The following is a 13867-nucleotide window of genomic DNA, read 5'->3' as shown; positions in this document are numbered from 1 at the left end:
TTGGTTTCTTTGTGTAGGTAAGGAAATAGCCTTGAAATGAAGACCCAGCATGGGTTATTTTAGCCTATTTCTGAAGATGCAGAAGATTTTCAAAGACAAGATGTACAGATCTTTTATTCTGTGAGATATGTGGTTGCTTTTTTTCCCCCATTTTTATAACTCCATTGTTTTTTTTCTTTTTGGTAGGACCACCACCTCCACTACCACCTTTGCAGCCCTCTGGAATGGATGCCCCCCCAAATTCTGCTACCAGCTCTGTTCCTACAGTTGTAACAACGGGTATTCATCACCAACCACCACCTGTCCCACCCCCTCTCTTCCCAGGTGTAGTACTGGATGTATATTTTTTTTACCAATAAAAGGAGAAAAGTTATTTCTACACATGATGTGTAGTGGAGTATTAGAATATTGGGAAAAAACAAAGTCATGTGAGGAGTATTCCGCCCTCATTGGATGGGACTTCCTCAGTGGTCCCTCTCTTCCACAATGTTTTCCCTGTTATTTGATCCCAATTTATGGAGGGAGGTAAAACGTTTGGGACTGATTGTTGTACCTTCATTGAATGCCATCAGATAGTTTACTTAAAAAAAAAAAAGGCATTTGTGAGTGGCAAAAAGGATAATTCTAGCTAGCCAAAATAGTGCGCACTTTATGTTTTTAATAAGGCTGTGTGTGGGATGTAGTTTTATAGTCAAACACAAAATCAAAAGAATTCCAGACTTATTGGAGCATTAAATGTATTTTTCCCTCAAAAGGTCAGAAGCTTTTGAAATTAAGAAAGCTCCCAAATGAGTTTATTATATATATTACAAAATTTAAACAACAAATGTTTTCAAAAATTTGGGGGGTTTAAAAAACGTTATTTTGAATTCTAATTCTGATTTGATTCAGTATGAATTATATTAAACTTATATCTATGATTGAGGTTTGAAAAGTTGATTTGCGCACAGCTTTTACCATACTTCTGTTTAGTAGGATCATAATTCACTCTTTCAAAATTAATTCAGTTTAATTCAGAATTATTCAGCTTAGAAATCCAGCTACTTTTGCCTATGTGAGAAATAACGTTTCCCCCTCTAACTCACATTGTTGATATGAATCATTTAAAGGTTGATTTGCATTCCTGTAGTATATGGTTTAAATTTCTCTATACTTGTATAATTAGATAATATATATATTTTTGCCAGAAACATACGACACAGATGGTTACAATCCTGAAGCACCAAGTATAACCAGCACTTCAAGACCCATGTATAGACACAGAGTCCATGCCCAAAGACCAAATTTGATAGGACTTACCTCAGGTGATATGGACCTGCCACCAAGAGGTAATTTGAAAAATGTCTTGCTTTAAAATGTAAATGGGTAGTATCATATGATTTATTCTATTCAAGGCTTGTACCTCCTACCAAATGCATTGGGAATCATGGTAGGAACGGAAGTTTGCAGTGGACATTTTCTAGTGCTGCCATCCTCCTCCTTATAATTATATTTTTCCCAGTCAAGCATATGTTTGCAAGGCGTAAAGAGTTAATAAAAAAATAATAATCCATTTATCCTCTACTCTATTGGAAGCGTGTACCTTTTTAATCAGTTGGTGTTGGAAGCTCCCAATCAATTGAACAGTGGGGGGAAATGATACAACGCACCACCGATTTGTAATTAGCTGTAAGAGTGGGTAAAAAGTAATGTGTTTGCCTTAGGTTTAATTCAGGTCTTATTATTTAATATTTTTTCCCCATTTCTCGTCACTTTATCATAAAACATTTGAAATAATAGATATTTTTTGCCTTGTTTAAAACAAATTCAGACTAACAGGCACAGTGGTTTCATGAATACCCACCTGCTAGGCATTTTTTCTCTGTGTTACATAATAATGATGATGATGATGATGATGATGATGATGTTGGAAGGGACCTTGAAGGTCATCTAGTCCAACCCCCTGCTCAGGCAGGAAACCCTATACCATTTCAGACAAATGGCTGTCCAGTCTCTTCTTAAAAACTTTCAGTGTTGGAGCATTCACCACTTCTGGAGGCAGGTTGTTCCACTGGTTAATTGTTCTAGCTGTCAGGAAGTTTCTTCTTAGTTCTAGGTTGCTTCTCTCCTTGATTAGTTTCCATCTGTTGCTTCTTGTCCTGCCTTCAGGCGCCTTGGAAAATAGCTTGACTCCTTCTTCTTTGTGGCAGCCCCTGAGATATTGGAATACTGCAATCATGTCCCCCCTTGTCCTTCTCTTCGTTAAACTAGACATACCCAATTCCAGCAGCCTTTCCTTATATGCTTTAGCCTCCAGTTCCCTAATCATCTTTGTTGCTCTTCTCTGTAAATTATTACAACTTAACTGTGCTACTCCCAAGAGTTTTCAGGCTGTCTAGAAAACGATTAAAATAGCTACAATAAATCCAATTAAAAACACCTATTGTCCAATAGAAGAGAAAAGCAAACATAATGGATCAGAAACATATGCCAACATGTTAAATCATGTGTGTGCATTGATGACCACTTAAGTTAGAAATACTTGATGAAGGAACCTAGTTTTTAACACTTTCCTAAATCTAATTTCCACTGGATGGCTATTCCCAAAAGCTAATGCTGCTACTGATAAGTTAGAATTTTTTAGCTGCAGTTCTTCCCAGAAGTGGGAAGCTATTTGTCTTTTCTTGCTTGATGATCAGGAATACATGGGGATTAGGATAAGTGTGAAAAAGAGATTAGCAGAAACTTGTTTCAATTTCTTTGGTGAGTCTAAATCAAGATTCAAAGGGGGGGGGGAAGGAAAGGAAATGCCCATGCATTTCAAATAATTCAGACAGAATGTTATGCCCTGGGAGACTCTCCTGATCTTATATTAACTCTTCGCTACTTCTTTATGAGATGCCCTTTTCCCAAAGAAATTCCTCTTTTGGGCTTCAGGTCGCAAGTCATTTGCTAAACATCTACAGTTGAAAAGAAATTATATTTTCTAAGCAGTGTAGTCTGCAGTTGTCCTTTGGGGTTACTTGCATTTCCTTTTGAAGCATGAGGTTTTAGTATATCTTGGACCAACACCGAATCAAAGGAACCTGGATCTAAAGAAGTCCTGCATTTTAATATACTGCGAAAATGTAGTAAGTCGGTTGATGGTAATTGGGAGAGAAAACTCAACTATAAAATGCACAAACACCCTTTAAAAATTAATCTGTGTACTCTTTTCTTCCTCCAGAAAAACCTCCCAATAAAAACAGTATGAGGATTGTAGTGGATTCAGAATCCCGGAAGAGAACTATTGGTGCAGGTGATGGACTTGCAGCAAAGAAGAATTGGTTTGACAAGTAAGCAGTTGTTAGCTCTGTTGATCTTTCCTCTTAATCTCTTTCCCACATAGTTTGATTTAAAAATGGAATTTAGATATTGTCTATGCCTGATTTAAAGTTTGACGGTCAAAAAAAGGTGAAAATAGCTGCAGCAACAACGTAATCAAAATCTACCCTTTTGTATGTGTTTCTAATATGTGTTCGTGTAAAACAGCCAGGCTTTGCAACCATTATCTTGGCCTTTTTTTTGATGGATACTGTGGACACTGTAGATTCAGATCAAATAAGCGACACTTTGAATTATTTTTATATGGGCCCTGTAAGAACACTTGTCTGTATACCTGTATTAAAAGATAATCACATTACCATGTAAGCATCACTTGAGTAATATAGGCATTTCCGTTGCATGAAAGCATGTAAAAATACTGCTTTCCAAATTAGGAACAGTTTTAACAATAACAGACTTGGAAGGAACCTTGGAGGTATTCTAGTCCAACCCCCTCCTCAAGTAGGAAACCCTACACCATTTCAGACAAATGGTTGTCCAATCTCTTCTTGAAAACCTCCAGTGTTGGGAGCACCCACAAGTTTTATAGGGCAACCGCAATGCTGATACGGCCCTCAATGAAATTGAGTTTGACACCCCTGTAGAGGAAGCTAAATAATGACTGAACAGTTCATTGAGGGCTGTATCAGCATTGCGGTTGCCCTCGGGGCCGGGTGGGTGCAGCCTACTGGTGGGCGTGGATGGAATGGATGTGGCCTACTAGGTGGGTGGGGCCAGCTCTACACCGTTCGTGTCAAGGGTGCCTGTGGGGGCCTGGGCAGGAGTGGATAAATCTGAGGGTCCCTGACAGAAGAGGGTGGGACCAGGGCAAGTGCCGAGGCATGGTCTACTGGAGGAGCCTCACTGTTCCTCTCAGGCCATGTGGTGGAGGGGGGCTTATGGAGCTAAGACTGAATGTGTTTCAGCATAGATGGCCACCACAAAATTGTACATTGGCTCCCGGCTGGCCTGGGCCAGGGCCAAGACAGAGGGGGCTGTTCCCTCACTGTTTCCAGGATGACTTCTGTTCTAGTTGCTTCTATCCTTGATTAGTTTCTATCCAGTTTTAATATACATGTCAACAACTTCCTCATTGCATGTGGAATTAATATTAGTTATTCAATTTGCAATATACATTAATATATTACAAGGTTAAATCTTTAACAAGATTTTTAAAGAAGCACTGTACAGGTTTCTGTAGAGGAAAATATGGGAATCTAGAGGAATGTTACTCATTTACGATCATGAATATATGATATATAGGCATATATTATAGAGGTTGGCATGTAATGATGAATTGATCTTTGGTTTTCCCTACTTGGGTAGCTGCCAATACTGGTAATATTGAAGATTTTCTTGTTCCACAACAGTGTTAAAAATAGATGCTTCCTGAAATTTAGTTTTAGATTATCATTTAATTCAGGATTTTAACTATTCCCTTGTGAATTGATTTCTATTAGTAACTTGAAGCGTTTGATTCTTTTTTTTTTTCCCCAGACAAAATTTTAATAGAACAAACAGTCCGGCTTTCCAGAAGAAGATGCAATTTGGGAATGAAAACACAAAACTTGAACTGAGGAGAGTTCCTCCAGAACTTAATAATATTAGCAAACTAAATGAACACTTCAGCAAATTTGGAAATTTAGTGAATTTGCAGGTAGGCAATATTGTAAACCTTTTACTGTATAATTAAAATAATATATTAGAAATTATCTGCCAGTCGGAACAGGGATCATGACGATGCCCTGAAAATTTAGCATGGATGTATCATCTGTTTAAACAGAGAGCTTTAATCACAAGTTAAATATTGGCATGGAGTTACCCTAAGGCAGGTGTAGGCAACCTTGGCTCTTTTATGACTCGTGGACTTCAACTCCCAGAATTCCTGAGCCAGCCATGCTGAGGGGAAAGGGAGAGGTTTCCAAGCTGAGCCATGCTGGCTCAGGAACTCTGGGAGTTGAACTCCATGAGTCATAAAAGAGCCAAGGTTGCCTATCCCTGCTTTAAGGCAAGAATAAGCAACATTGTTCCTTCCAGGTATTTTGGCCTATGTATTCCACATTTCTTTGCAATTGTCGCTACAATTGCATGGGATTAATGGGAATTTGAATTCCAAACATTTGAAAGGCATTAAATTGCCTATCTCTATGTTTGTAAAGTGGCACAGATACTATTTCTCAAATAATAATAATAATAGCAGCAGCAGCAACAATGGTGCATTGGAAGATCTGCAAAAAATATCATTTGCCTGTAAGCAAAAACTGGTGGGATCATAAAATAGAGAAAGTCATAGAAAATGATAAAATTAAACTGCTCTGGGACTTCAGAATTCAAACAGACAAGCACCTGCAACATAACACCCCAGACTTAACAATTGTCGATAAGAAAGACAAAAAAGTCTGGATAGTGGACGTGGCAGTGCCTGGAAACAGCAGAATAGATGAGAAAGAACTGGAGAAGATAACAAAATACAAAGACCTACAAATAGAAATAGAAAGACTGTGGCAAAAGCAAGCAAGGGTAGTACCAATAGTCATAGGCTCCTTGGGTGCAATCCCAAAACAACTGGAGCACCACTTGAATACAATTGGCATTGACAAATTCGCTATTAGTCAATTGCAAAAGGCGGCTTTATTAGGAACTGCTTCCATCCTGCGACGATATCTGTAATACCATCAAACATCCACATCTGCCTATCCCAGGTCCTGGGTAAGGATTCGATAGGTAGACAAAATGCCAAATCCAGTCTGAACATCTGGCTGACTGTGCAATGATCCATAATAATAATAGCCACCAATCAATTTGAATGTTCAATTGACTGAGGTTCACGTCTAATGAAAATAATAATAATAATAATAATAATAATAATAATAATAATAATAATAATAATAATAATAAGCACAATGGAAGACACAGTTGCAGATCAATGGTGAGAGGCTGGGAGAGGTTAATATCAAGAGAGGAATATTTCAAGGAGATTCATTATCACCATTACTATTTGTTATTGCACTGTTTCCTCTGTCAACAATACTGAATAACTCAGGACATGGCTATCAAACATCAAAAACATTTGCCAGACTATTCCACCTCCTTTATATGGATGATCTGAAGCTGTATGGAAAAACATCATCTGAAATAGAATCGCTGCTCAACACTGTCCGTATATATAGCCAAGATATTGTAATGGAGTTTGGCTTGGACAAATGTGCCACACTTACTATCAAACAAGGAAAAATAGTGAAAACTGAAGGAATCAAGATGCCCCACGAAAATAACATTAAGAGTCTGGATGAGGAAGAGTACTACAAATACTTGGGTATCCTTCAAGCTGACAACATCAAGCACACTGAAGTCAAGAAAAAGATTAGAGGTGAATACATCAAGAGAGTGAAGAAGATCTTAAAATCCAAACTCAATGGAGGAAATACCATAAAGGCAATCAACACCTGGGCAATCCCAGTCATTAGGTACACAGCTGGAATAGTGGACTGGACTCAAGCAGAACTAAAAGCAATGGATAGGCAGACCAGAAAAATAATGACAATGAATCATGCCCTTCATCCACGCAGTGACATTGATAGACTTTATCTACCAAGGCAAATAGGTGGGCGTGGAATGCTACAAGTACATCAGATGGTTGAAGAATTAAAAATGGCTTTGGAAGAATATCTGAAGAACAATGATGAAGATGCACTGAAATTAGTATATCAGGAAGGCTTACTAACTACTGGAGAGACCAAACTGGCCTACAAGAAAGACCAAATGAAGAACAGAATAGAGGCATGGGAAGACAAAGCACTACATGGCCAATACATTAAAAAATAGCTGGGAAAGCAGATAATAACAAGACCTGGCAATGGCTAAGAGCAGGAAAATTGAAGAAAGAGACCGAGGGACTAATTCTGGCTGCACAAGACCAAGCCTTAAGGACAAATGCATATAAAGTCAAAATTGAGAAGACAGCAACAGACAGTAAGTGCCGCCTATGCAAAGAAGCTGAAGAAACAGTGGACCACCTGGTAAGCTGCTGCAAGAAGATTGCACAGACTGACTACAAGCAGCAGCATGACAAAGTAGCAACAATGGTGCATTGGAAGATCTGCAAAAAATATCATTTGCCTGTAAGCAAAAACTGGTGGGATCATAAAATAGAGAAAGTCATAGAAAATGATAAAATTAAACTGCTCTGGGACTTCAGAATTCAAACAGACAAGCACCTGCAACATAACACCCCAGACTTAACAATTGTCGATAAGAAAGACAAAAAAGTCTGGATAGTGGACGTGGCAGTGCCTGGAGACAGCAGAATAGACGAGAAAGAACTGGAGAAGATAACAAAATACAAAGACCTACAAATAGAAATAGAAAGACTGTGGCAAAAGCAAGCAAGGGTAGTACCAATAGTCATAGGCTCCTTGGGTGCAATCCCAAAACAACTGGAGCACCACTTGAACACCATTGGCATTGACAAATTCGCTATTAGTCAATTGCAAAAGGCGGCCTTATTAGGAACTGCTTCCATCCTGCGACGATATCTGTAATACCATCAAACATCCACATCTGCCTATCCCAGGTCCTGGGTAAGGATTCGATAGGTAGACAAAATGCCAAATGTAGTCTGAACATCTGGCTGACTGTGCGATGATCGATAATAATAATAATAATAATAAATGATGATGATGATAGAGTTGGAAGGGACCTTGGAGGTCAGGCGTAGGCAACCTTGGCTCTTTTATGACTCTTGGATTTCAACTCCCAGAATTCCTGAGCCAGCATGGCTAAGCATGGAAACCTCTCCCTTTCCCCTCAGCATGGCTGGCTCGGAATTCTGGGAATTGAAGTCCACGAGTCATAAAAGAGCCAAGGTTGCCTACCCCTGGTGTAGGTTATCATTTTCCACAGATATGATTATAGTTCTATGTCAATCCTTTGAGATAGGCCTGGTCAGGAAATAGGCAATGCAACAACTGCTGGAACTCTCCTTTATTGCTATAGGAATTAATAACAGAATTCCTTTTGCCACACCTTATTCCAAACAGAATCAAGGTGGGATAATCCTGAGTCTCTTTCTAATTTTCAGGACTGGGTTGTTGTTTATTTTTTTTCTGAATGACGTTCCTAAAGAGTCTTATGCTGCTTTGAGAAGACTCTGCATTCCTCTACATTTGTGTTTGCCTTTCCTTGAAAATCATAGGTTGCCTACCAAGGAGATCCAGAAGGTGCCCTCATCCAGTTTGCTACCCACGAGGAGGCTAAAAAAGCCATATCGAGTACAGAAGCAGTCTTAAATAACCGATTTATCAAAGTCTATTGGCATAGAGAAGGCAGTACTCCCCCAATTACAACTTCAGTGCAGAAGGTAAAGAATAAAATTTGGTTAATTTGGAGGCTCTTTTAAGCTAAATATCTACTTTAGCGGGGGTTTAAGGAAGAAGTTTGAATCTTGAATTTTCCAAATCAGTACTAAGAAATCAAGATCTTTTTATTTTAATTATTTTGCTTATATCAATATAGATCAGTTAAACCTTTCATTTGACGTATTTGGTTTTTTTGCTGAACGGAAATGAGTGAGTCAGAGCTGATAGTACTTGATTCTTCTCTTTGTAAGATGTTCTTTATCTTCCTAGTTTCATTTTAAAAAATAATACTGTGCACATTCCAAAAGTAATTCAGAGTTCTTCCAGTCTTATACCGAAAACATCTTTGCTATTAAAGTATTCCCCACCCCTGCAGGCTTATATATGAGCCTGAAAAAGATGATGGGATTGCTTTATTTAATGAATGTTAGAAAGATGTTTCATGAAGTTCAACTACCTCGGTAGAATACATTTTTAAGCATGCGTGGCTCTAAAAATAGTACTTTTAAGCTCTGAGTATGTTTTTTATGGTAATCTGCAACACTTATCACCTGACCCCTCTCTGAAGTGTTACGTAGAATTATATAATTACTTATTGGAAAGATAATCTGAGGATATTAATAAATTCATACAAAAATTGTTAGCATAAATAGGAAAGCTTAAAGAACACTTATTCTTAAACTGTTCAAGTAGCTTGTTTTTAGATGTAAATAATCTGGTAGTTTCGGGACTATGGCCTTATCAATCTTACTGAAACTATCATTATGCCAAAATAGTATTCAGATTAGAAAGCATCATGAAAAAAAGGAATAATGGTAAAATGTCTAGAAGGCAGGCATACTCTGAACTGAAATATTTATGAACTATTACGAAGATTGTATTTCTTTTTAAGGTAATACAGCCTTTAACCCAGCAGCCCGTTTTGCCAGCTGTGAAGCAGTCAGTCAAGGAACGATTAGGTCCAGTTCCTACCAGTAACATTGAACCTGCTGAAGCCCAGGGTGCCAGCACAGAAGCCGTTCAGGTGACTGCGACTCAGGTCATTTTTCTGAACTTTCTTAGTCTCTAAAGCCAAACCATGGTTTCTTTTTTGTCAGAGGCAGACATTCAATATAAATGATCAATGGAACCTTTTGAAATGGTTTTCACCTTTAATTTGCATGTTTAGTAAAATGCCACCTTTGAATTTATAAGGCCACATTACAGATTCACTACAGTTCTTTCTAATTAATAGCCAAGAATGTTTAAAAGTAAATTAATTCTTCTGCCTCTGAAGAAGGTTGTAATAGGTAATAGGTTGTAATAGGTAACATTTTTTAAAAAATTATCTATTAAAAGGTATTATTACATTGTTTCCCATTACAAAAAAAAACAGTGTAATGGCTTACAAACTCAATGAGACCCTAATTAAAACCACTTCATTAGTATGTTACATGAATTTGTGGCAGGGGAAGGCCAATCCAGAAAGTTGGAAATGTAAAAGACACTTAAAAACATTTCAGTTTGGGATATGCCATATCATAAAAGAGAGCAGTCTATAAACCTTAGCACCTTAGCCGAAACAAGATCTTTTGGTATATCATATTTATTGACGTTAAAAGGCATAAAATATTGCATTCAGTATTGCCAAAGCTCTTGTGAGATGATAGACTTCCAAAACTTTGCTTTGAGCAGCAGTCTTGAGACTTAATGAACCACTGCTTTTTGCTCATCTCCTCTTTTCTACATGGAAAAGGTATGTCCAAATAGGCCTTGTCCCATTATTTATTACGTAGTATGCTCACTAGTTTTTAAATCGGCTTGCAGCCGATTTTTTTTTTCCCAAGTTGGTATTTGGTCCAACAGACATTTTGAAATTATGCCCCCAAATCCTGTAGTCAAAGGGAATAAGGTGCAGGTAGTCCTCGACTTTACGACCACAATTGGGCTCAAAATTTCTGTCGCTAAGCAAGACAGTTGTTAAGTGAATGTTGCCCAATTTTCTTGCCACCGTGGTTAAGTGAATCACTGCAATTGTTAAGTTGTTAAGTGGATCTAGTTTCCTCATTGACTGTGTAAGAAGGATGCAGAAGGTGATCACATGACCTTCGGGACACTACAACCGTCATAAACATGAGTCAGTTGCCAAGCCTCTGAATTTTGACCACGTGACCACAAGGATGCTGAAACGGTCGTAAGTGTGAAAAACAGTCATAAGTCACCTTTTTCAGTGCCGTTGTAACTTCATATGGTCACTAAATGAACTTCTGTAAGTCGAGGACTACCTGTATTTTGCAAAACTCTTCTACGGTCTTCTATTTATCTTGTAGAATTGGTTGGGGTTTAGATAGCTACCTTAGAAGTGAGACAAAATTTATATAAAAACACAGATTGCAAACGTTAAATAGATCCTTTTTCTCTTCACCTAGAATGTAACCAAACTATCTGTAAAGGATAGACTTGGGTTTGTGCCTAAACCACCAACTCCAACTACAGAAAAGGTAAGAAAACCATAATGCTCAGCAAACTGTTATCTAATTAACCTGAGTCACCTTCAAAGCGGATGCTCACACATTACAACTGCAAAATAGTTGTCAGTTTTTTAAAAAACCATAACAGCTCTTGAAATGAAGGCAGTTGAAATGCTACTAACTATGCTTGTTTTCACATAGGCATCGTCAGTGAAACCTAAATTGTTGCTGTTTAGGCATGGATTTGCATGGTTAACAGTACTAGATTTGGTGCAGCATTTGTTAGTGCAGAGCAAAGAAAATTGCTTGACATTAGTGTGGTAATGTTAGTGGCAGGCAATTGCTGTAGTGTATTGTCACATTCCTAAAGCTTTTGGCAAGAGCAGCTCATTGGATTAACATTTTAATAAGCCTCTGTCAGCACTGCTGGTAGGAAGACATTATGGGAGTTCTAGCCCAAAGCACCCGGATGATGTCTGCTAGGCTATGCTATATTTTGCTTTAATGGTTCCGGCTCTTTGCTTGGCATCTGGGGTTATGTCACTTTCAGTATTGAGATGATACTCCTACTCGGTACAGTTTTATTTTACCCAGTGGGATTTGCATATTGGATAATAGGGGAGATAATGATGATGATGATGATGATAATAAGTTGGAAGATGTCCAACCCCCTGCTCAGGCAGGAACCCTACACGATTTTGGACAAATGGATGTCCAGTCTCTTCTTAAAAACTTCCAGTGTTGGAGCATTCACCGTTTCTGGAGGCAGGTTGTTCCATTGGTTAATTGTTCTAACTGTCAGGAAGTTTCTCCTTAGTTCTAAGTTGCTTCTCTCCTTGATCAGTTTCCATCCGTTGCTTCTTGTCCTGCCTTCAGGTGCCTTGGAGAATAGCTTGATTCCCTCTTCTTTGTGGCAGCCCCTGGGATATTGGAACACGGCTATCATGTCCCCCCTCATCCTTCTCTTCATTAAACTAGACATACCCAATTCCAGCAACCGTTCCTTATATGTTTTAGCCTCCAGTCCCCTAATCATCTTTGTTGCTCTTCTCTGTACTCTTTCTAGAGTCTCAACATCTTTTTTACATCATGGTGACCAAACTGGATGCAGTATTCCAAGTGTGGCCTTACCAAGGCATTGTAAAGTGGTATTAATACTTCACGTGATCTTGATTCTATCCCTCTGTTAATGCAGCCCAGCACTGTGTTGGCTTTTTTGGCAGCTGCAGCACACTGCTGGCTCATATTTAAGTGATTGTCCACTAGGACACCGAGATCCCTCTCACAGTTACTACTATTGTGAGATCCCTCTCACAGTTACTACTATTGTAGATACTGAACAGTGTGGGTGTATAGTTAGTTATAAATGACAAATTAAAAACTTGCTGCCTTTTATTCGTAAGTTTAGATTGTTTTTTTCTTGATGAGTCCAATATGCAAATAGTGATCCAGGATAATTTAAGTTGGATAAAATGTCAAAAGGCTTTTGGGAAAAAAGAAGCAGGTAAGAGAGAATTAGCATAGGACAAATAAACCAAAGCCTAATCAAAGCAGGCGTTTAGGATCTTGAAAGTCTTACAGATTATTTTGAAAACTTCTTTTAACTCCCTTAACAAGCCACAATTCATAATTTCAATATAGCTTTTAATGTACAAAATTCATTAGCTCTTTCTTATTTGTGTATTATAATGCGGAAGGAGCTGTAAGGAAAATTGGTGAGATGTGTATCTATGTACATTTGATAAATAAATAAGACAACCCCTTTTTTCTAAATTTCCATTTTTTTTATGTTGAGGATAGCAGATGTTCTGAATCTATGAAGATCATATCTATCTTGACTCCATAGCACTCTGTAACTGCTGATTTTACAGTTTTAAAATTATCCTAAAGACAGTTAAACTGCCTTTAATTCCCAGTCTTACAATTTTTGAATTCAAAATAGTAATTATAGTAAACACCCTTTGACTTCTCAATGTATATTGAGACCATGGCAATAGAATAGAATAGAATATAGAATGCAGAATTGAATTGAATTGAATTCTTTATTGGCCAAATGTGGGTGGACATACAAGGAATTTGTCTCTGGTGTATAAGCTTTGCGTACACACAAGCAATAGTGATAAATCATCAATCATATCAATCAATTTTAAGAAGGCAGTTCTAGTCTGTATTAAGATGGAAGACCATTAAGAAACTCCTGGACTGTAGAGTGATCCCAAATATCCTAGAAGGTAGTAGCAATCTCTTTTGTCTTATTGCAAAAAAAAAAAAAAAAAAAAAAACCACTTAAATGAGTCTATGTAACATGAGTTTTATTTGAGAATTTTTACTTCATTAGATGCTAAAGTAATATTTTTCCACTACAGGTGTTGTCTACTTCTACCGGCTTGACAAAAACAGTGTATAATCCAGCTGCTTTGAAGGCAGCTCAGAAAACTTTGCCTGTTGTTAATACTGCTCCGATAGATTCCAGTGAAGCACAGAAGAAAAAACAGGTATATTTAATGTGATTGTGGGTAAAGGACATTTTTCTTATTGGAGCATAATCTTTAACTATGATTAGGAGATTGGGAGCACTTGAATATTTTCTTCCTGTGACTTTCCTTTTATATAAATATATGCTTATTTGAAATATATTTATGTGAAACTTTATATATATATATGTGTGTATTTGTGTGGTCTTCTAATGGCAGCATGCAATCATGGCTACAAATAATT

At 37.7% G+C, this 13867-nt stretch overlaps 1 protein-coding gene across 3 annotated transcripts in view; it reads left to right on the top strand.

The window, feature by feature from the left end:
- Window positions 1-13867, top strand: part of RBM26 (RNA binding motif protein 26) — a 45362-nt gene that overhangs the window by 15457 nt on the left and 16038 nt on the right. For 2 of the 3 annotated variants that reach the window (XM_039356976.1, XM_039356977.1), the window contains exons 8-15: window positions 187-324; window positions 1188-1328; window positions 3206-3314; window positions 4840-4999; window positions 8537-8701; window positions 9592-9738; window positions 11108-11179; window positions 13516-13644. In XM_039356976.1, coding sequence (XP_039212910.1) covers window positions 187-324; window positions 1188-1328; window positions 3206-3314; window positions 4840-4999; window positions 8537-8701; window positions 9592-9738; window positions 11108-11179; window positions 13516-13644 — 1061 coding nt within the window. The remainder of the gene's footprint in view (window positions 1-186; window positions 325-1187; window positions 1329-3205; window positions 3315-4839; window positions 5000-8536; window positions 8702-9591; window positions 9739-11107; window positions 11180-13515; window positions 13645-13867) is intronic. The other variant, XM_039356978.1, reaches the window with a different exon arrangement.

The sequence above is a fragment of the Crotalus tigris genome, unplaced genomic scaffold (assembly GCF_016545835.1).
Source record: "Crotalus tigris isolate CLP2741 ecotype Arizona unplaced genomic scaffold, ASM1654583v1 scf7180000018856.1329670, whole genome shotgun sequence".
Taxonomy (NCBI): Eukaryota; Metazoa; Chordata; class Lepidosauria; order Squamata; family Viperidae; genus Crotalus; species Crotalus tigris.
This window is presented reverse-complemented; position numbering and strand designations above follow the sequence as displayed.